The following is a 20,958-nucleotide window of genomic DNA, read 5'->3' as shown; positions in this document are numbered from 1 at the left end:
AGAGGGAGACAGAGAATCCTAAGCAGGCTCCACGCTGTCAGTGCAAAGCCCAACATGGGGCTTAAATTCAAGAACTGTGAGATCATGACCTGAGCCGAAGTCTGGGGCTCAATCGACTGAACCACCTGGGCAGCCCTCTTCCCATTCATTTTGATGTGGTTTGAAGCATTGGGGTTTGAAGCCAACAGGCCAAGAAAGAATTTGTGACATCTACAGTGCAAAATGGTGATTTTATTAAAGCATGGGGACAGGACCTATAGGCATAAAGAGCTTCCCTGGAGTTGTGAGGAGTGACTGATTGTATACTTGGGTGTTGAGGGAGGTAAAGGCAAGGGGAAGTTTCCAAAAGGACTTTCGTATATTAAAGAAGACATAGGATCCTGGAGGCCTAGCTACTGTCAAGCTAAGGTTGTTTTTCCCTCTAGCAAGGCATTAACATTAAGACCGTTGGGAGTTCCTGGAGGAATGTCCTATTCTGCCTGTTTCAAGTATTTGTCAATAGTCTGCAGGTTATAAGGAAATTTAATTTTATCTGCATTTCTTTCTGCCTTTGTTCCCCACATCACATTTCATGTGTCTTCAGCTCTGTAGCAGCCAGGCTAATGGATGATTTACCCCCACTTTCAATTCTAGAGATGGGTGATGATTAGTCTAGGATGGGCAAATCTCTTTCTGAGAGAGCCAGTTAGTAAATAGTTTAGGCCTTTCAGGCCGTAAGATCTCTGTCCCAGTTACTCAACTCTCTCAGTGTAGCATGAAATCAGCTATAGACAATCCATACACAAATGAACATGGCTGTGTTCCAAAACAACTCTATTTACAAAATCATGTGGTAGGTCTGTGGCCAATAGTTTGCTGACCCCTAACTTAGACCAGCCTTTCTCAATCACATTCCTCATTTGAACTACCCAACAAAAAATGATTTGAATGGCTATGCTCTCAATTCTTCCAAGTATGTCAAAGGTCTAGAGCAATGATTCTCAAAGTGTGGTCCTTAGTCCTGCTTCATCAACTTCATCTGGGAAATTGATAGAATTGTAAAGTCTCAGGACCAAAGCCTGAATCAGAAACTCAGAAGTGGGACTCAGCAGTCTGCATTTTAATGAGCCCTCAAAGAGATTCTGTACACTCAAGTTTGAGCACCATTGCTCTAGAGTCTTGACTAATCAAGAAAAATTCTTCCCTTTGCCACGGGGGGTATAGTTAAATTCAGGGGTGTAGCTAATCAGGAAATAGAATTGCCCTAATCACAAGGATTGGTTTGGAAATGATCCAATATGGGGAAATTTTTCAAAATATTGAACAACCAGCAGAGCAAGGACCCCAACCAATGAGAATAGGTGCCAGTCATGGCACCAGAGCAGGGTTCTAAAGGCTTCTTCTTATACCAGGCACTAATCCTTTCCCTGCTAAATCATGGAAAAGTCTACAGAGTTCTGGGGGAAGAACCAGAGACACCAGGTAGGGAGAGACGTGTATGGGGGAAGCAGTTATTGGGGAAGTAGCTATTTACCAACTGCATATGGAGAGGAGCAAATTTTGCCACCCAAGTTGCATCTCTTTGGCATAGTAATTATTTTTGGCATAGTAATTATTTTTTTTTAAGCTGGTTATTTTTAGGGAGCTGCGAACACAGGAGAAGCTCTGAAAATTAAGTGTAAGTTATCCTTTTTTGTAAGAGACATTTACTTATATACAGGAAATCTTTATTAGTAAGGATGTCTCTCTCACTATACCAGGAAGAAAAGGATAACTAAATCTCCAGAAACTCTTATCAGTAGAGAAGGCAGGGGCTTAAATTTGCATAACAACCTTACTCTTGTTTATTGTGCTTTTCCTGGTAATCTCTCAAAACTGACTCTTCACCTCAGCCCCTCACATCTTCCTTGTCTTTAGACATTTTGCAGAGTCACTCGTTTTTCCTGGGTCTCTCCCATGTATACAAGAGGTGTACAGGTTATTAAACTTTTGCTTATTTTTCTACTGTTAATCTGTTTTATGTCGATTTAATTCTTAAACCAGCCAGAAGACCCTTGAAGGGTAGAGGGAAATTTTTCCTCCCCAACATATGGAAGTGTTTCACTAGTTTAACAACGGGTACAGCTGTACCAATGCACACCAACTGCAAAGCTGCCCTAGGTTAACTGGCACAATCCTCAACATCTCCCTTCAGTAACTATAGAGACAACAGGCCGACTCTCCCCCCTCCTCCCCCAAGCCCTGCATGTGGTAAGTGTGTAATCCAGGAAGACATCAACCTAAAGATGAAGCCAACTCAGGGAAAAACACACAAATGAAAGAATCAGAGGCAAATGGAGCTGCATCCCTGAAGGAGTCTCTCAAACTCATCCTGCTCTGGGTACTCCATTCACCTGACTCAATTTGAGTTGAATTTTCTGGGTTTTGCATCTGAAACCATGAAAAGAGGCCCAGAGAGTATCATAAGGAAAATCTTCCAAGGAAAATGTTTCCAAGGGCCTGACTGAACTGTTGTCCTTTCTTCCTGAAGATCTGCATGATGTAGAGCCTCTCTTCTTCATCAGAGTGTCTGGTGGGGAACGGCTCAGGCCCCCTTTGCCCCAGCTGTGTGTTGGGCCGGCTGCACTGCTCAGTTATTAGTGGAATGCATCTGATCAGAGAGGCCCGCCTGACAAGTTCATTACAGATCAATTTAATTAGCTGATTTACATTTAATTTACATTTCAATTAATGTCTTTAGCAACAAAACGCTGCCTTAATAGGGTAATTGCCTGTTAGGCAATATGTAAAAGAATAAATAGTCGCATTCTGAGGAAGAATTCCTATTTTCAATTTTTTATTACCATAAATAACTGAAATAATTATTGCTCTTAAGGGCCACGTCCTCGTTTCCTTCTGGGCCTAATTATAAAGACTTAGTACCTCATTAAGCAAAATGGTTTTAGAGTCACAGAAAAACATTACTCGAGTGATGCATTAGTTTTAACAAAAGAGGGAAACCGGTGATCGGTGATCGTGGGCACATTTTGGGGTTTCGGGGGATTTGACAGTTAATATAGGCAAGCTTTGTCCTAAGCCACATCATGATAGCAGCACGCCTGTTGGAATATTGGTCTGAGGGTTGTACAAAAAGCCTCTTCTAAGTATTTCCGGAGATGAGAAGAGCTCACCATCTCTTGAGGCAGACATTATGAGCTCTAGATTTTAAAAGTTCTTTCTTATGTTAAAATATGCCCCCCTCTTTGAACCAATTGTGGTAGGTGCCCGCTCAAGGATGTTTTGCTAGGCTTATAATTATTATATAACTATAATTGTGCGGTATGAGAAACTGACCACACAGAAAAGACAGAAATAGAAATGAGGTGGGAACTGTAAAAAGGAAAGAAAAATGGTCTGAGAAATAGGGAGAATGAGACTCTATATTTTGAGGGTTCAAGAGGAAAAGTGCCATATCCCAAGTTGAATACTAGAGGAGGGGAGGTGAGGGGTTCAGGTCTGAAGAGTCAGACACCAGTCACAGTGCAAATGGGGCTGGCTTGTTCCTTGAAAAGTGGGTGGGTGTTTAAGCTGGAAGAGCAAATGCTGAGAATTGAAAACTTTAGGGCCAAAGTATAGGGTTCCTCTAGGTTACGGTCATCTTTCCTCAGAGAACCATGGCAATCATTACTATCAATCAACTCCGCAGCTGGCCGGCCGCAGTTTTTGTGCTCTGTCGGGCTGTCTTCAACAGTGCCACCATGTGGGAGCAAGACGCAACAGCAGGAGACAAATACAGGCCCTTGGTTGGGTCTCCATTTGACTGTGAAAGCCTGCAAGACCCCGGTTTGAATTTGATCCTTAGAAGAATGAAAGGAAGATTCAGGAAAGAAATACTGGACTTCCAGAAAATAACTCATCTAAGAGGCGAAGGAAGGGAGAATTTTTTGATTATTTAATTGGGAAAAAAAGTGACCATATGTGCAGCCTAACATTTTAGAAGTGTTCATTCCAGTTATATGATCACTGGTCCTAGCTTTCCCCTCTCTCCCACTAGAACCACTCTGCTTCATGTCAGCCCTTTAGAAAGCAAGTGATAGGATGTAGGTCCCTTGGTCTACCTTTGCTCCTTCCTGAAGCTCATTTTCAAGGTAAATACCTCTAATCCCTCTTTCTTCTTCTTCTTTTTTTTTTTTTTTTTTTTTTTTTTTTTTTTGGAGAGGGGCGGTGGTTGTGGTGTGGAGGTTTTCAGATCCATTGACACCTTAGCCGCTCTTGTCTGGAAGTTATCAGACTTATCCATGGTCTTTTAAAAGCAGATACCAAAATCTGAAGGCAAACTCCAGAACTGGTCAACACAAGGCAAGGTGAAGGAGGAAATCAGATAGCAATAACTGGTCCTCACCTCACCTCACTTGCATTTCTTGGTATTTATCTGATAAGTTTGGAGCAGTGAGTATCAGCCCTACCAGATCCAGTGCTCCTTTTTTATTACACATATTTTGTAAAACTTCCTTTTCATATGAAATTCGCAGAAAATGTAACTTGCCTACGTGTTCAACTTTTAGAAATACATCTTATAAGTCGATGTGTAAGATAAAGGAGAAATAAGAGACGTAATGTATAATAAAATTATATGTATTTCCATATGTCAATGTGCTGGCACATAAAAAGATGTAATGAAGCCATATAAAATTACCTGAATACGGGCACCTGGGTGGCTCAGTCCGTTAGGCCTCCGACTTCAGCTCAGGTCATGATCTCACAGTACTTGAGTTCGAGCCCCATGTAGGGCTCTGTGCTGACAGCTGGGAGCCTGGAGCCTGCTTCGGATTCTGTGTCTCCTTCTCTCTCTGCCCCTCCCCAGCTCACACTCTGTCTCTCTCACTCTCAAAAATAAATAAACATTTAAAAAATCATAATAATAAGTAAAATTACCTGAATGAAAGCACTGCAAATGAAACTGGCTCAGTCAGGGATGTTGAACCGGTGATTCAAACACTACCACTAGCTGAGACTGATGTGCTTTTCTAAACTCCTGTCGACAACTTTTCATTTTTTTTCTTTTCCTTTTGGTACAACTCTCAGTAGAGTTCTGAACAAAATAAAGTATAGTCTTCTCTTCATTTAAAAAAAAAGCTGCATTATTCTGGATAAACTACCCTGTATATAAATTACACAAAGAAGTCTTCAAGTTTATGTGTGAAATGAAGTTAGGCTACAGACTCAGATATTTACAAGTAAGTTTTTCACTCATGAGAATATGCGAATGGATAGGATTTGGGGGAGGCTGGACAATTCCTCATTGTGTAGGACCACCTGGCATTTCTGAATATTTTCCATTAATGCCAGTAGCACCTCCCCAATTATTGTGACAGCCATTTTTAAAAGACCCACATATTTCTGAAACACCTACAACGTGATAAACTCTTCTTAGAGCAATGAAGATTTATGCTTTAGTTTCCCTTCCTTCTGACCCCAATTCCATTGGGAATTAAGAATTCTGTCCCGAACCCCAGCTCCCTGCCTTCCTCTTACCAGTGCCCCGTGACCTAGGGATGTAGGACCCTACATCTGTCTTCATAGCTGCTCTTGACTGCACAGATTACTCAGGGCTCTCACACAAACTATCTTCCCACTCTGGAGATCAGGCAAACTGCTGTTCCTTGGTTGTGGATCTCCCCATTGATCATGAGAAGGTCCTGGTTGTCCACTTGGGGAACTGTGGTCTCCAATGCCAGTGCCCCACTCCTATTACCTGGTACGTACCATGTCTGTACTCACTGGCTGGACTTAACACCTGCCAGCACCTGATTTTCTGCTTTCCCCAGCTCCTGAAGCCCACTCCACCACATGGAAAGAAAGACTGGAATTAACACTCAACCAATGGCTGAGGGGAATGCACAGATAAAGACCTAAGATGGCATGGAATAATGCTAAGGTATATATTCCACACTGGGTCTGAGTGGGATTGAACTCCAGTCTCCCACAATGGTAATTGGCTTCATAACGTGCCTTTTATTGGCCTCCTTCTCTGATAAGTGTTTAAGATATTTTTTAAAATGTTTATTTATATTTGAGAGAGAAAGACAGAACATGAATGGGGGAAGAGCAGAGGGAGAGGGAGACACAGAATCAGAAGCAGGCTTCAGGATCTGAGCTGTCAGTACAGAGCCTGACACTGGGCTCAAACTCACGAACTGTGAGATCATGACCTGAGCTGAAGTTGGACGCTTAACTGACTGAGCCACCCAGGCGCCCCTCTCTGAGAAGTGTTTCTGGGGTCATCACCTTAGTAAACCACTTTACTCAAATAATTGTCTGAGGGTTCTGGAGGAACCCAAAAGCAACTCAGAGAGAACAGAACTTTCCAGAATCCTTTTTGCATAAGATCTCCTAGGCCTCCTGGGGAAAGAGAGTGAGTGAAGCTTGACCCTGAGGTAAAATGGATATCACAGGATGGCTTCAAGCGGGTTCCGCAGGTTTCCGAGGAACTCATTCTAAACTAGGAGGAACTCATTCTAAACTATGACTCCTGTCTTGGAGTTTCTGCAGGTTTGTGGGTTGGAAGGGAGGAATCATGTTTTGCACTTGATACTGGATGCTACCGTTCAACTGTCTTCCACCTTGGCCCTGGAAAACATGACCTACGCTTGTCAAGAAGGGATATGAAAATCAGAAAGGGCATTTACCTTTGGTAAGCTTTATAAATAACTAACCTTTCTTAGTAGGTTGCCAGACCCTCTGAAGTCTGGCGGAGCGGGTGTTTTCTCTGGCCGGAGAGACTCCCTTCCGGGGATCCTTGTCAGAGGGAGAACAGAGACGCAGGGTGCAAGGGAAGAAACAGCTCTGAAGAATGACAGTAATGGCAGCAGATGCCCATTCTTTCGCCAGGTAGTAGCACCAGTGACAAGGCCACAAAGACGTGGAGTAGAGAGTAGTTAGTGCGGCATCCGTGGCCGGACAGCTTCGGTGGATCCTGGGGACTCCCTTAACCACCCAGCCCCAGTGGGGAAGGAAGGGACTGGGGCAGGCCTTGAAATCCTAGTGGCTTTGCTGAGGGGACCCTTGAGTCAGAGGCCTGAATTACTGATAAATACGCTCTAATATATTCATCAGCAGGGCTGGGGTACTTAGAAACTGAAGGAACAAGCGGCACATTTTGCTTTGGTCAGCGCATTCCAAAGCTGCCCTGTAACTTCCAACTAGACAGGGGCTTTCTTTTCCTCTTTATAGTTTATTGGCAAAGTATCAAATGTTTTATAGGGCAAAAGCTGCCATCCGCCCAGCTGTGCTCAGCGGTTACTGCCAGTGAGGATGTTTCAGTTGGGACTCACACTAGGGTAACTTCAGATTTAAAAGCCTGCCTCTGAATGTATCTCTTCATGCCCTTTAAATGTTGCAAATCAAAGAGGCACACAGGGAAGCTTGGTGATTGGCAAACTTCCTGCTACAGTGATGAGAATATAGCCCTTTGTGTGGCTAGGAAAGCTAGGGGTAAAGAGGAAGGAGGAACACAGGCAGCCTACCCAGGCGGCCAGAAACCCCAGTGGCCGAGCAAAGCGAATTTTCCGGCTGAGGTCAGGCTGGGGTACTGATGATACTTCACCAACAACCAGTACTATCAGGAATCTCCTTCTTTTCAGGCAAGAGTGCTATGTTTTCTGCTCACTTCCTTTCCCTCCCTTTCATGTGTTTTCATTCACTGAGTGCCCAATATCTGACAAAGTTCAGGAGGCTTCAGGACCCTGACTTGCACCAGCCCTGCCCTGAGTACTGGTCACATGTTTTTGCAAATTCCCCGGGTGAGATTTTAATTGCAGTCTTCAAAGACCCTGGTCTCTTTCCACTCCAATTTCCCCTCCACCTTACTTGCCTTTACCTATGGCGGCCACAGGAATTTGGGGCATCCACCTAAAGGGCAGTCATGTTGAAGTTTGGGTTTAGTGTGTTTTGTTTGCGATTCACAGTCACTTCCCAAGTAAAATTCAGTTATTGCTAGCCATCTCTGGTGAAGGAATGGCTTCCATGAATATTGCTACTGCCCATAGTACTGACTCACCCAGCGCTGTGACCCAAAGGTGTGAGGCCTCTACAACAGAGACATCGGCAACAAATCAATGAGTGAGTACTGTCAGTTCAGAGTATAAAGGATTAGTACTGCACAAGGCAATGCAAAATGGCCTGAATTCTTAGGGCAGAAACTTGACAAAGGTTTCCAAAAAAAAAAAAAAAAAAAGAGCCTGAAAAATCTCCCAGACATGACCAATGAGGAGCTGGGAAGCTAAAATAAACAGAGAAAATATAGGAAATACAAGAAGATTGATAGCGGTATCTCAGGCAGTTCATATAATGTGATTTTTCTGGATTTTGAGATTTTTTAAATTTAATCTAATTTTTTTACATTTATTTATTTTTGAGAGACAGAGAGAGACAGAGCACGAGTGGGGAGGGGCAGAGAGAGAATGAGACACAGAATCTGAAGCCGGCTCCAGGCTCTGAGCTGTCAGCCCAGAGCCTAACGTGGGGCTGGAACCCATGAACTGTGAGATCATGATCTGAGCCGAAGTCGGTCACTCAACTGACTGAACCACCCAGGCACCTCTGTTCCCTCTTTTTAAATAAATATTCACTTTTAAATTACTTAATTTTTCATTAATAAATTCTTAAAGGACCCTCCCCAAATTATATTAGCTTCAGGTTCCACAAAACCTGATGGCTAGTGGGCATAGAATTGCCAACACCTGGCTCTGGGCTTCAAGGCGATCACAAGCCACTGGGCCAGTCAGATACACAAACAATGATCACAAAGTGTCACCAGGAAGTTAGGGGCCTTACCTCACTTCCTACCTCCAACTCAGTTTTTCTTTTTATTCAGATATTTTTCCGGGCTTATGTACCTTTCTTTTTCTCGTGGTGCCTTCAACTCTCACTTCTCCCTCTCACATCTGAGGCATTTTCAGACTTCTCTCCTGCCCACACCTAAACCTCAGGACTCATTCCACTCCAGTGTGCAGTTCACAATTGCACTAGGCTCTCCTGCTTATGTCCTCTGGGTTTCCCTGTTCATACCTGTAGAGATGTCTTAAAATTATTTCCAAACACAGTTCTTTCCAGAAGAGGAATTAGGCCAAATGCTTTAAGGTCATTTATTTCTCCCCCATTTGATTTATCCCTGATTCCTTTTTCTCTTCCTGCAGCTGACCATCCCAAGTGAGCTGTGCTCTCCTGTGCGGCTTAGACAAAATGATCAGGAAATTGAGAACATACAGAAAGATTTGAAGGCAATGGTGGGCTGTGAGGAAGGGAGTTCTCTCCAATCCTTGGCTGATGTGTGGTTCGGGTCTGGGTGCTGTTGGTAGTGGAGAGTGACCAGGTGAAGACCAGAGCCATCTCTGTCCAAAGTCTGAAGGCTTTGTCTTCTTCTCAGTATCCACAATGCTAGGTGGCGGGAATTCAATAAATATTCCATGAAGGGAGGATAGAAAGAGATGGAAGGACATATTAGCACTGAGATTACTTCATTGTCTAAAAGCCATCTCCCCAAACCTTTCTGTGTCTTCATTTCAAAGGAATTTTCCACTTTTCTGTGTACATGTTATTTCTCCTTCCCTCAGGCTCTAAGGAAGATGTGTTAGTCTACCTGTTCCAGCCCAATCCCTCCACCTCTGCCTCCCGAGTCCCCCTGAACAGATCTCCAATAATTCTCTTCCTGCTCCTGGGTTTCAGCCTCTAACTACCTACTTCCTCTTTTTGCTCAGCCTGTGACCGTATTCAAACTTCTCCCATCCTTTAGAACACATTCCCCTCCCCATCCCCTGACCACCACCTCCTGGACTGTATTCCCCTATAACTGCCATCTGCACACTCTCTTTTCTTCTGCACTTGCTGTGTCTCTCCATCCATCCATTAAGAGAAACTCATCTAACGAAGGTCACCGATGACTGGTTTCCAAATCCATTAAGCACTTTCAGTACTTATCTTACCCAACTCATAACAGCATGGGGCACTGATGGTCATCACCCTATCGCTGAAATTCTTTTCTCCCTTGGCTTCCGTGACATTAAGCTCTGTCACCTGTTCTTGTGCCTACCCATGTCTGTCTCTGTCATGGCCGGCAGCAAGGTGATTTCTGCAAATAGAGGATTTTGTTTTCCACATCCTCTTTCTCCCTGTCAAGGACAATAAAGTCACCCCTTCTCTAGGCAGACTCTCCCATTTACAATGTTCAGGTTACAGCGCTGCAGCATAAGAGGGCCACTCAACGGTGTATCTAAACACGAGCAAGGGGGAATGCAGAGGTAAGTCGGAGTCATGTTGGAGCAGGACATCTGGGGGAGCCAAGGCTGAGAAAGCCAGAAGAGAAAAGATGCCATGGGGACCACAGAGGAGGGAGCTGCCATGCGGACCACAGAGGAGGGAGCAAATGTGTTCTAAGTGGCTCCAAACCATCAAATGGATCACTGAATGGAATCTTTGAGGAAGGCGATTTTGTCCCATCGTAAAAGAAGACTTCGTATAGCCACAGTCACGTGACAGTGAGAAGGGTAACCTCCTAACACCAGGACCCCTGTTAGCCCATAGGGCATCTTCATGTGAATTAGAAAAAAGTGTGCTTCTTCCTAGCTGGCCGACACCTGACACAGCCCAGCTCTCTACTTCAGGCTGGTGCCCTAGTGCAGAGCATAACTCCCACTGTCTTAATGCAGTAACTCTGTGTAAGACAGTGAGATTTCTGTTACCGGAAGCATTCAACCAATGACTGGAGAATCGCTTTTGATTTTGTAGGAAATAATCCTGGTTATAATGATCTAACCTGGGTTATAAAGATGTGTTAGAGATGGAGAAGAGGGGAAGGGGAGAAATAAATGGAGTAGGAGGCTGAGAGATGGAGAGAGAGGAAGGTGAGGAGGAGAGAGAGGAGAGGGAAGGGAGGTGGAGGAGGAAGGGGGAGAGCAGAGGACACTGCTCATTTTAAGCTTGTGTCCACACATGCCCAAATCCAGATGCATCTTCCCGGCTTTATGAGCAAATGCTTTCTAGCTGTGGCCGCCACAAGATATCAATCCTCATCCTATTATTTTTCCTGTCTTGCTTGCTGAGCAAAGTCCCAGCTTTGTTTCAGGTGATATCATGGTATAAACTGTGTGTGGTCTACACCAGTGGTTTTCAACCTGGCTGCATAGTGGAATCACCTGTATAGTTAACATATATATTTAAATGTAATTAAAATATGTAATATATATAAAATAAAGGTATATTTATACTATGTATTATTGTATGTGAAAATATACATGTATAATAGTGTGTATACATCATATGTATATAATATAATCATTATATGTGTAATAGTCAGAATCTATATATACATGCGTGCATATACATGTAATCAGAATGCTTGGGAATGAAGCCCAGGTATCTATAGTTTTTGAATTTCCCCAGATGAATCTGGTTAGGATTGAGACCACTGGTTCTCAGTCATGAACATCCTTTTCCCATTCATGAAATATTATGCTTCTGGCCTCCTCTATAGCTGCAGGAGGTCATGTGACCTAGAAGCAGAGGTCTGTTGGAAGGCTTCCGGAAAGCTTTTATTTTTCTATAAAAAGGGACAGGCATGACTTTCCAGTTTGTTGGTGCTGCCCTTTCTATTTTTTCCTGGTGGGAATGTGGACAACCAGTCTAAAGACAATCAGCATCACAAGAAAAAAAAAGTGGTGAGGGGCACCTGGGTGGCGCAGTCGGTTAAGCGGCTGACTTCAGCTCAGGTCACGATCTCACGGTCCGTGAGTTCGAGCCCCGCATCAGGCTCTGGGCTGATGGCTCAGAGCCTGGAGCCTGCTTCCGATTCTGTGTCTCCCTCTCTCTCTGCCCCTCCCCCGTTCATGCTCTGTCTCTCTCTGTCTCAAAAATAAATAAAACGTTAAAAAAAAATTAAAAAGAAAAAAGTGGTGAAATGGAACAATAGGAAGGACCTGGCCTTTCAAACCAGGTGAGCTTCAGCAGCATCCCCTCCCTCCAATTCTCTCCAGACGTCTGGGTATATGGGATAATTAAAAATCTTTACTTTTTAAGCCATCAATAATTGAGTTTTCTGTTATTTGCAAGTAAAAGCAATTTACCCGGGTATATCTTCTTATGATGAAAGCTATTATGATTTTTATCCCCTCAAATAAAGAGAAGTACAGCCCATGCTTGTGTTCAGAGCTCTGAAAATGAGTGTCTCTAGAATGAAAATGTGCAATGGATGTGAGATCAATTTTTTTACTGATTGTACTAAGTGGCTCCGGCGGCCGTAACAAAGTATCACAGACTGGGTGGCTTCAAATATAGGAACTTATTTTCTTGCAGTTCTGGAGGCTAGAAGCCCAGGACCAGCAAGGTTGCTTTCTTCTGACGCCCTCCTCTCTCTCCTTAGCTTATAGGTGGCTGTCTTCTCTCCCTGCGTGCGCTTGGTCTTTTCTGTGTGTGTGTGTGTGTGTGTGTGTGTGTTCTCATCTCTCTCTCTCTCTTTTTAAGTGTTTAGTGGGAGAGGGGCAGAGAGAGAGGGAGACAGATAACCCCAAGCAGGATCCATGCTGTCAGTGTGGAGCCCGACACAGGGCTCGAACTCACAAACTGTGAATTCATGACCTGAGCCAAAATCAAGAGTTTGAGGCTTAAATGGCTGAGCCAGCCAGGTGCCTCCACCTCATCCCCTCTTTCTATAAAGGCATCATTGGATTGATTGGGACTCACCCCAATCATTTCATTTAACCTGAATGACCTCTTTAAAGATCCTGTTTCCAAATACAGTCACATTTTGAGGTACTGGGGGTTAAGACTTCAATGAATGAATCTTAGGGGACACAATTCAGCCAATAATACTGGTGATTAAAATTTGGCCAAGAATAGGCTGTTCATGGCTGGCTTGAACCAGTGGTTCTCAATCCTGACTATAAATACCTGGAAAAATCTTAAAACTATAGGTGCTTAGGCCTCACTCCCAAAGGTGCTGATTTAATCAGTATGGGGTGGGACCAGATATGCTTTTAATTTTAGGTGTTGTCAACCATGATTTCTCTAAGAGTTGGTTAAACCAGTTAAAGAAAAACTTCTTACTTTCTCTATCTAAAAAGCCCCTAGGGGCAAGGTGCCTGGGTGGCTCAGCGGTTTAAGGGTCCAACTCTTAATACCAGCTCAGGTCATGATCTCACAGGTTCGTGGGATGGAGCCCCACGTTGGGCTTTGCACTGACAGCACCGAGGCTGCTTGGGGTTCTCTCTCTCTCTCTCTCTCTCTGCCCCTCTTCCATTTGCACACCCTCTCTCTCTCTCAAAAATAAATAAGTAAACATTTTTTTTAAAAAGTCTTGGAACTTTGAGGGAGAGATGAGAAGCCAAACTTGTTCTGATGGGTTGAAGCTGAGAGAGGAGTAATGTCAAAGGGGGTCTTCAGTATAGGGCTCAGGCTTCCTATTTTGTCCAGAAAATGGGGAGAGACCCAACTCATCTGCACTCTTGCTCCCTAAAACAACAATGGGAAATGGAGACGCACAAAGGCATTGGCAGCCACAGCTGTTTGGGGAAGAATGTCCAGAATGGAATACCCAGGGGTGGGAGTCACTTGGTACCAATATGCCCTCATGTTTTTTGTGTTCGCTCTCAATTAATAGCCCTGATACATTTTCAAGGACTGGTATTAGAATTTAATTTTGTTGAAATTTGCAGGTGGCCCAGAAAGGACTGAAAGGGGTTGCTTATCAGTGTGCTGAGAAACCCATCCCCAACAGACATTGCAGAGGACTAGTTCATTTCCTGAGCATGACCTAAGAAGGCCTCTGAGGGGAAAGGAAAAAAAAAAGTCCTCTGAGGTCACTGTTTGTGTCATGATTTTTAAATTTGTAATTTCTGTTGCAAAATTAATTCTGGACTAGTTTACGAAACTTACAATCAGCTTGTTTAACTTCTAACTCACCTGCAGATTCTTACTAGATCAAGTAGTTTCCCAATGCTGCTGTAACAAATTACCACAAACTTAGTGGATTAACACACAACTGAATTATCTTATAATAATTATAATTATAATCTTATAATAATATAATTATCTTCTGGCGGTCAGAAGTCTGAAACGAATCTCACAGAGCTAAAATCAAGGTGTTGGCAGGGCTGGTTCCTCTGGAGTCTCTAGGTGAGAATCCATTCCTTGCCTTTCCCAGTCTCTCAAGGCTGTCCTCATTTTTTGACTCATGGCCCCACATCACATCATCTCTCTCCCTCTGCTTCCATTATCACGTTACCCTCTTTCTGATGCTGACTCCTCCTGGTTCTCTTGTGATTACACCAAGGCCACCTGTATAAACCAGGATAAGCTCCCCATTTCAAGGTCATTATCTTGTTCACATCTATAAAATCCTTTTTTGCCATAGAGAGTAGGATTCACAGGTTCTGGGAATTCAGATATAGACATTTTCAAGAGACCATTGGTCAGTTTAGCACAAGTAGTCAGTATTCCAGGTGCTTACAGCTTATTAGTTATGGAAAGAAATAAATGGTACCTACGTCGGAATCACCTTCCTCCCACAACTATGTGGCTCCAACACCATGAGAGGACCCTTCATGCAGAAACTCTTCCTTAGGATGGATGTAGCTTACGGTCATTGCAATACTTCTAGCCCTCTAGGCAGCCTTGTGCAGAGGGCCCAGGCCCTTTCTTTCCTGAAATGGAGACAGTAGGCTCGAATCTCAGGAGACCATCCACCAGGCTAGAAGCAATGCCCAATTCCAGCAGACCCAGTTTGCAACTAGGGCTCAGAACTTTTATAGTACGTCCTCATACTCCCTCCTCCCAGCAAGCTGGCCTATTACACATCCATATTCCATAAAGATGTTATACAAGAAATGGGAAATGATTCCTCATTTACTTGTTACTTTCTAAGACTCAATCAGAAGAATGGAGACCTAGTTATTATTGACTGGACTAGCATATGATACATAGAGAGACAAGATTAATAAAACAAAATGGTCTTCTGCGTATGTGTTATTTGAGTTACGTAGTACATTTCAAGCTCGAACATTTTTCCAAGAGGTACAATTCACAAAAGAAAATTCTTTTTTTTTTTCAACGTTTTTTATTTATTTTTGGGACAGAGAGAGACAGAGCATGAACAGGGGAGGGGCAGAGAGAGAGGGAGACATAGAATCAGAAACAGGCTCCAGGCTCCGAGCCATCAGCCCAGAGCCTGATGCGGGGCTCGAACTCACGGACCGCGAGATTGTGACTTGGCTGAAGTTGGACGCTCAACCGACTGCGCCACCCAGGCGCCCCAAAATTCTTTGTTTTTAATTATAGTTTACCCAATATAAAAAAATTCTTATTATAGAGTGATTCCTGCTTTATGTTTTTATTTCAAACTATATCAGAGATTTTTAAAGTCTCATTTCTCTTAAACTTTCCATACCATTCTCAGTGACAAATAAGCCCACCGTCAAGTGTTAGAAGTTTAGAAATAGTTGCACTTTAAAATATATAGAATCATCCTGAGAATCAATTTAGATGACAGAAACATGCTTTCAGGAACAGAAATATCTTTTCAAATGCAAGATAATGGCATATTATATACAACCTCTATTAATATAACAATTATTGCTATTATATTTATTGGGTTGTATTGTTTCTTAAACTGATTGGTATTTTGTTACTGATAATATTAGAACAATAAATAACGAGAGGCAGCATTTTATAGCAGGAGAAGAGCAGACTTAGGTTCAAGCTCCTGCTGTGCCAGGTACTATCTGGGTGAGTGTGGGCACGTTAATTTACTGCGAGCTTGTTTCCTCATTTATTGAATGGGGATACCAATACTTTGCTTGTAGAGATGTGTAAGGTCTATAATTATCTACTTAAAGTACCTTGTACAATGCCTGATATATAATGAACTGTCACTGAATGGTTACTGTGGCTGTTATTATTGTTAATAGTCTTATGACTAATGAAGACACTTACTTTGTTGGAAATCAATTACCTTATGGAGACTGAACATGAAGGAAGACAATAGAAGTCTTTAAAAAGGCTTCTAACCTTCTGACCATTTGGTCAGGGAACCTGAGTTACCATCCTCACTTCATAAATGCAAAGTAGACTGTATAAAAGAAAAAAAAAAGACTCTAATTTATTCCCTCAAAGTATTCATCAAATGAGGTAGGATTTCTGGGAAAGATTAAGAGCTTATATTTTTTATTGGACTTATTTCCCATAAAATTAGTAAAGGATAAAAGGAGGGGAAGTGCAGAAGCGTACTATTTCTGTTTTATCTGTAACGTGTGATTATAAATCTTCCTGGGACATCATTAATTATAGTGATGCCATTCACAATGCTGCCATTCAGGCCAATTAGAATTTTTACCCAAAATTTCATGCTTGGGGTTTAGAAATTGGCAGCTGAATTTTTGTATGAGGCTGAAACTTGAAGGCTATAATGGAGGGAGAACATCTTTAAATTAGTTGCTATAGACTTCCAAATTCATATGTTGGAATCCTACCCCCCAAGGTGGTGGTAGCTGTGGGTGGGGCCTTGGGTTGGTAATTAGGTCATGAAGGTGGAGCTCTCATGAAGTTAGTGTTCTTATAAGAGACACCCCAGAGAGCTTTCTCACCCTCTTCACTTTGTGAGGATAAAATGAGAAAAGGGCCATCTGCAGCTCAGAAGAGGGCTCTCACCAGAACTCAAGTGTGCTGGCACCCTGATCTTGACTTCCAACTTCCAGAACTGTGAGAAATAAATTTCTATTGTTTATAAGGCACTGTGGTGGCTATGGTGTTCTGTTATAGCAGCCCAAACTGACAAAGACAGGCACTGTGCGGAGAGAGCCCAGAAACCTATGAGGTGTTTCCCCAAAACTTCAAGGCTGAGGGGTGAGCTTTACATACACAGGATGAGATGACCAGAGACATGCCAGTCAGCAGCTGCTTTAGGGTTGGGAGCAGAACAGAGATGCTTGGGATCAGACAGTACTGGGGACATTGGAGTGCTGAACATTCCACTGTGGAGAGATCTTTTTAACACTTTGTATAACACTCTTGGAATCCAGCTGATACATCAGAAAGTCTGCACTCTAGCAGAAAGAACCATATCCTATAGTTAGGCCTGCACTAGACTCACATTAACAGTCTACAACGAAGGCTGACAAAGTTTGGGAGAGACAGAGTTTGGAAGTTGGGACCTACCAAGGTACATGGGCTTTAAGAACATCTTGGGCTTTCTACATATCTGCACTAGCAAAGTATATCACTAAGTCTGCACAAGTTTGAGGTAATCGCCCCATAATTAAACTGCCTACTAAAATAAGAATCAATAGTCTTTAGAGAAAGATCATAGAATCCATGTTCTTATAGGGCATTATTAAATATCTAGTATTCAATAATAAAAAGCACTAGACATAGAAACAGGAAAATACAGTGTATAGTTATGAAAACATGTAGTTAGGAGAAGCAGAAATGGCACTGATGTTGGATATAACATATATAGACTTTAAGGCAGCTATTGTAAATATTTTCAAAGAAATAAAGATATAGTCAAAGGGGATAGGAAAATAGAGCCCTAATGAGTAAACAAATAGGGAATCTCAGCAGTCATGTGAAAACTAATGAAAAAGACAACATGGAAATTTTAGAACTGAGTAATATGTTAACTGAAATGGAAGATTCACTGGATGGTGGGAGTGTAGACTGGTGTGGCATTCTGGATAGCAACTTGGAATTATTTGGTCAAACTAAGAATATTCATACTCCTTGATGTAGTTTCTCTTCTGTTCATCACACCCTATGTGGAAAATTTAAAAACTTAAGCACAAACTGGGGAAGATATTTGTAACACATGTAATATAGATGAAGAATTAGCATCCAGGATATATAAAGAACTCCTATAAATCAGTGAGAAAGAGAGAGACAGAGAGAGCAAGAGAGCATGAGAGAGTGAGTGAGAGACCATTTAATAAAATAGTAAGAGAACTAGTAGGCAGTTCACAAAGAGAACATGGCAAGACTAATAAAACCATGAAAAGATGCTGAATCTCAATAGTAAGAAGAGATGCAAAGTAAATCCACAATGAGATCATACACCCAAATATACAACATTAAACACCTAAACAATACCAAATGTTGGTGAAGATGTGGGAAAATAAGAACTCTTATACACTCTCAGCAGGAACATAAATTGGTACAACTACTTTGGAAAACGGTGTGGCACCACTAATTAAAATCCCATGTGCAAAACCTAATACCGAGTCAATCCACTCCCACTGGAGCATGCATGCGCTCTAGTAGACATGTATTAGAATGTTCATAACAACACGTGAATAATAGCTAAAAATGGAATCAGTGCAAGTGACCACCAATAGTTAAAAGAATAAATAAATAAATATTCATATATAGGAGTACTAGCCAACAATGGAAAAAAACTTCTGCTATACAGCGTCAATATTGGGTGAGTCTCACAACATAATAGTAAATGACAGAAGCAAGTCACAGGAAAACACGAGTAGTGTTAATTTCACTGATAAAGCATCAACAACAGGAAACAAAAATATCTAGTTTAGGAATGCATACTTGAATAGCAAAAGTACTTAGAAAGAGAAGGGAATTATTGTAACAAAAGTCAGGGTAGCAGTTACTTCCAGGGCAGGGAAGGCAATGCAATGGTTGGGGGCATTTCTAAGGTTCTAGTAATGTTTTATTTCTTAATCTAGGTATTAGTTGCACAGTGATTTGCTTTATTAAGATGGACGTGTTTTATACATTTCTGTATGTGTAATATATTTCACACTAAAAATGATTTTTAAAATGACTGGATTGGGCCAATCTCTTAGGTTCTTTTAATCTTTGATGGTTTATGGCCCAAGCCCTTCCCAACTGGATTTATTGTTGGCCCTGCATTGACAGTTCAATTTAAGCATACACAGTGGATTAGGGAACCTTGAAGAAAGACGGGGATGCACTAATAGAATCATAGAGTAGGAGTCTAGGAAGAGGAACATGATGATCTGATTCAAGCCCCAATTGTCAGGGACGCAATTGGGGTTTTACATGAAAGGTCCTGAGTTCCAGTCCTGGTTCTCTCTTCAACTTGGGCAAGCCTCTTCTCTAATCCTCAATTTCCTCATGCTGGCTTTGTAAACTGTACTGTGAAATTCAAATAGAAAACCAACATTAAAAAAAAAAGAAAGAAAACCAACATTAATTATTATTCTTTTACAGTTGTGGAAACTGAGGCCTCACTGGGACTCCAATAGCCCAAGGTGTCATCGCCACGTTGGAACTCAGGGCTCCTGAGTCCAGCTCCCTGACCTCGGCACTGTCCCACTACACAAACCCCAGGCTATTCTCGCCTTTGTCCAGCTGTGCGCCCATCTTTTGATGTCACAGAACAGCCCCGCCCCACCCCATTCCTTCGGAAGCCACGCCTCCTCGCGTGGCCCCGCCTCAGGCGTTCTCCGAGCCCCGCCCCCAGCCGCTCGCCGAAGAGTGGCGGCTCCCGCGCGTCCCCGTCCGGCCTCTCTTCCGGCCCCGCCCCTCTTGGCTGCCATGACAACGAGTCCACGCCCCGCGCACAGCTTCTGCTCCGGCGGGACCCAGGCTGGACCGCGGGCCCCGGCCTGGGGGCCACAGCTGCCACCGCCGCCACCTCGCTCCTCCCCGTCCCCGCCCCGCCCCGCGTCTCCTCGCCTTACTCGGGCCCGCGGCAGGGGTCCGTCCCCGCCGCCCCACCCCGCGCGGATGCCGAAGGTGAAGGCGCTGCAATGCGCTCTGGCGCTGGAGATCCGCTCCGTGAGTACCGGTCGCCCCCACAACCCCCGCCGCCTGGGTGTCACCGAGTCTCCGGCGTTTACTCGGGGACGCTTCCCTCGTTCATCTCCTTGAAGCCCGAGTCACCTCAAAAGCTACGTTAGCCTCTGAATCATCCCTCGGGAGCCTTGACCCGTGGCCCCTGGGTCTCCTCCCTCTGCAAAATCCTGAACGCCCTCCCACTCCAGCCACGCAGAGCTCTGACCGTCCCCACCCCCACCTCCGTTCTCCTCGCTGTATCCCAGCTTCCAGTTGGGGTTCCTTCAGATCATTTACAAACCACTTCCTCTTCCAAAGGCCTCCTCGCCCTGCCCCTAACTTTCCAGTGAATCCGGTGGTAGGCTTCTCTTTACATTCCTCTTCCCTTAGAAAGAGTATTACTGGCCCCCTCTCTCCCCAGTCTCCAAGGGGGTACGTTTCCTCCCAAATCACGGCGGGCAGGTTCTTTCGGACAAATTGCAAGCTTCTGATTCGTGAAGGGGCCTTTACTCTCAGCCTTCAGTGTGGAATCCTCACACCCAGCAACCAAACTGTGTCAGCACTGCACAAAGCACCCTGCCTTGTCCTCAGAAATCATTTCAGGACCCTCCTGGCTGTGAGAGGGATCCCTTATCCCTTATCCTTCCTGTCACGCCAAGAAACGCAACAGCTTTTAACAGAGAAACTGCTCACTCTGTGAACTTGCTGGAGAGGAGCAGCAACCCCACCCCCAGTCACTCTCCAGATTGGCTCGAGAGGATCCTGTCCCCCAACCTGCTGTGGAAATCCAGCTGAGGCGTTGAACCCCCTTGTGCTTCCTCAGGGGAAGGGGCTTGGATCTCTCCATGGTATGAGAAAACTCCATCCCTTTTAATCATCTCGGAAGACCCTTCCGCAGGTTTTAAAACTACTTCCTCTTCATTCTTTACAGAGTCCTCTCGTTTTCGTCTTCAGATGAAAGCTCCAGCTTGTCTCTTTTAGAGGAAATCCCAGAGAGCCTTTCCATACCCCCATTTTAGACCTGCAAGCAGCTTGGAACCAAAATTCCCCACTCGGCCCCCTTTCTCTCCTTCCACCCCTCCTAAGCCCTCTTATGTCTCAACTCTGATCTCCCAGCAACACTGGGGGCAGGTATGTGTATGTGAGTGTCTTTAAATATCCAACACCAGGCCTCTGAGTGCTGCCCGGAGAAGCCCTCCCCAC

General features: G+C 43.7%; 1 protein-coding gene and 1 long non-coding RNA gene across 6 annotated transcripts in view; one reads left to right on the top strand and one right to left on the bottom strand.

Moving 5' to 3' along the window:
• Positions 1-18,683: 18,683 nt before the first annotated feature.
• On the bottom strand, positions 18,684-19,363 carry LOC109502302. The gene is made up of 2 exons (XR_002160843.3): positions 19,210-19,363; positions 18,684-19,113 (listed from the first exon to the last, which is right to left on the bottom strand). It is a non-coding gene; the product is annotated as an uncharacterized LOC109502302 (long non-coding RNA).
• SPATA6 (spermatogenesis associated 6) overlaps positions 19,290-20,958 on the top strand; it is a 143,142-nt gene continuing 141,473 nt past the window's right edge. For all 5 annotated transcript variants that reach the window (XM_045035804.1, XM_045035803.1, XR_006584261.1 and 2 more), the window contains exon 1: positions 19,290-19,758. In XM_045035804.1, coding sequence (XP_044891739.1) covers positions 19,348-19,758 — 411 coding nt within the window. In that variant the 5' untranslated portion in view covers positions 19,290-19,347. The remainder of the gene's footprint in view (positions 19,759-20,958) is intronic.

This window comes from Felis catus, chromosome C1 (genome assembly GCF_018350175.1).
Source record: "Felis catus isolate Fca126 chromosome C1, F.catus_Fca126_mat1.0, whole genome shotgun sequence".
Taxonomy (NCBI): domain Eukaryota; kingdom Metazoa; phylum Chordata; class Mammalia; order Carnivora; family Felidae; genus Felis; species Felis catus.
Note: the sequence above shows the minus strand (reverse complement) of the source record. Positions and strands in the feature narration are given on the sequence as shown.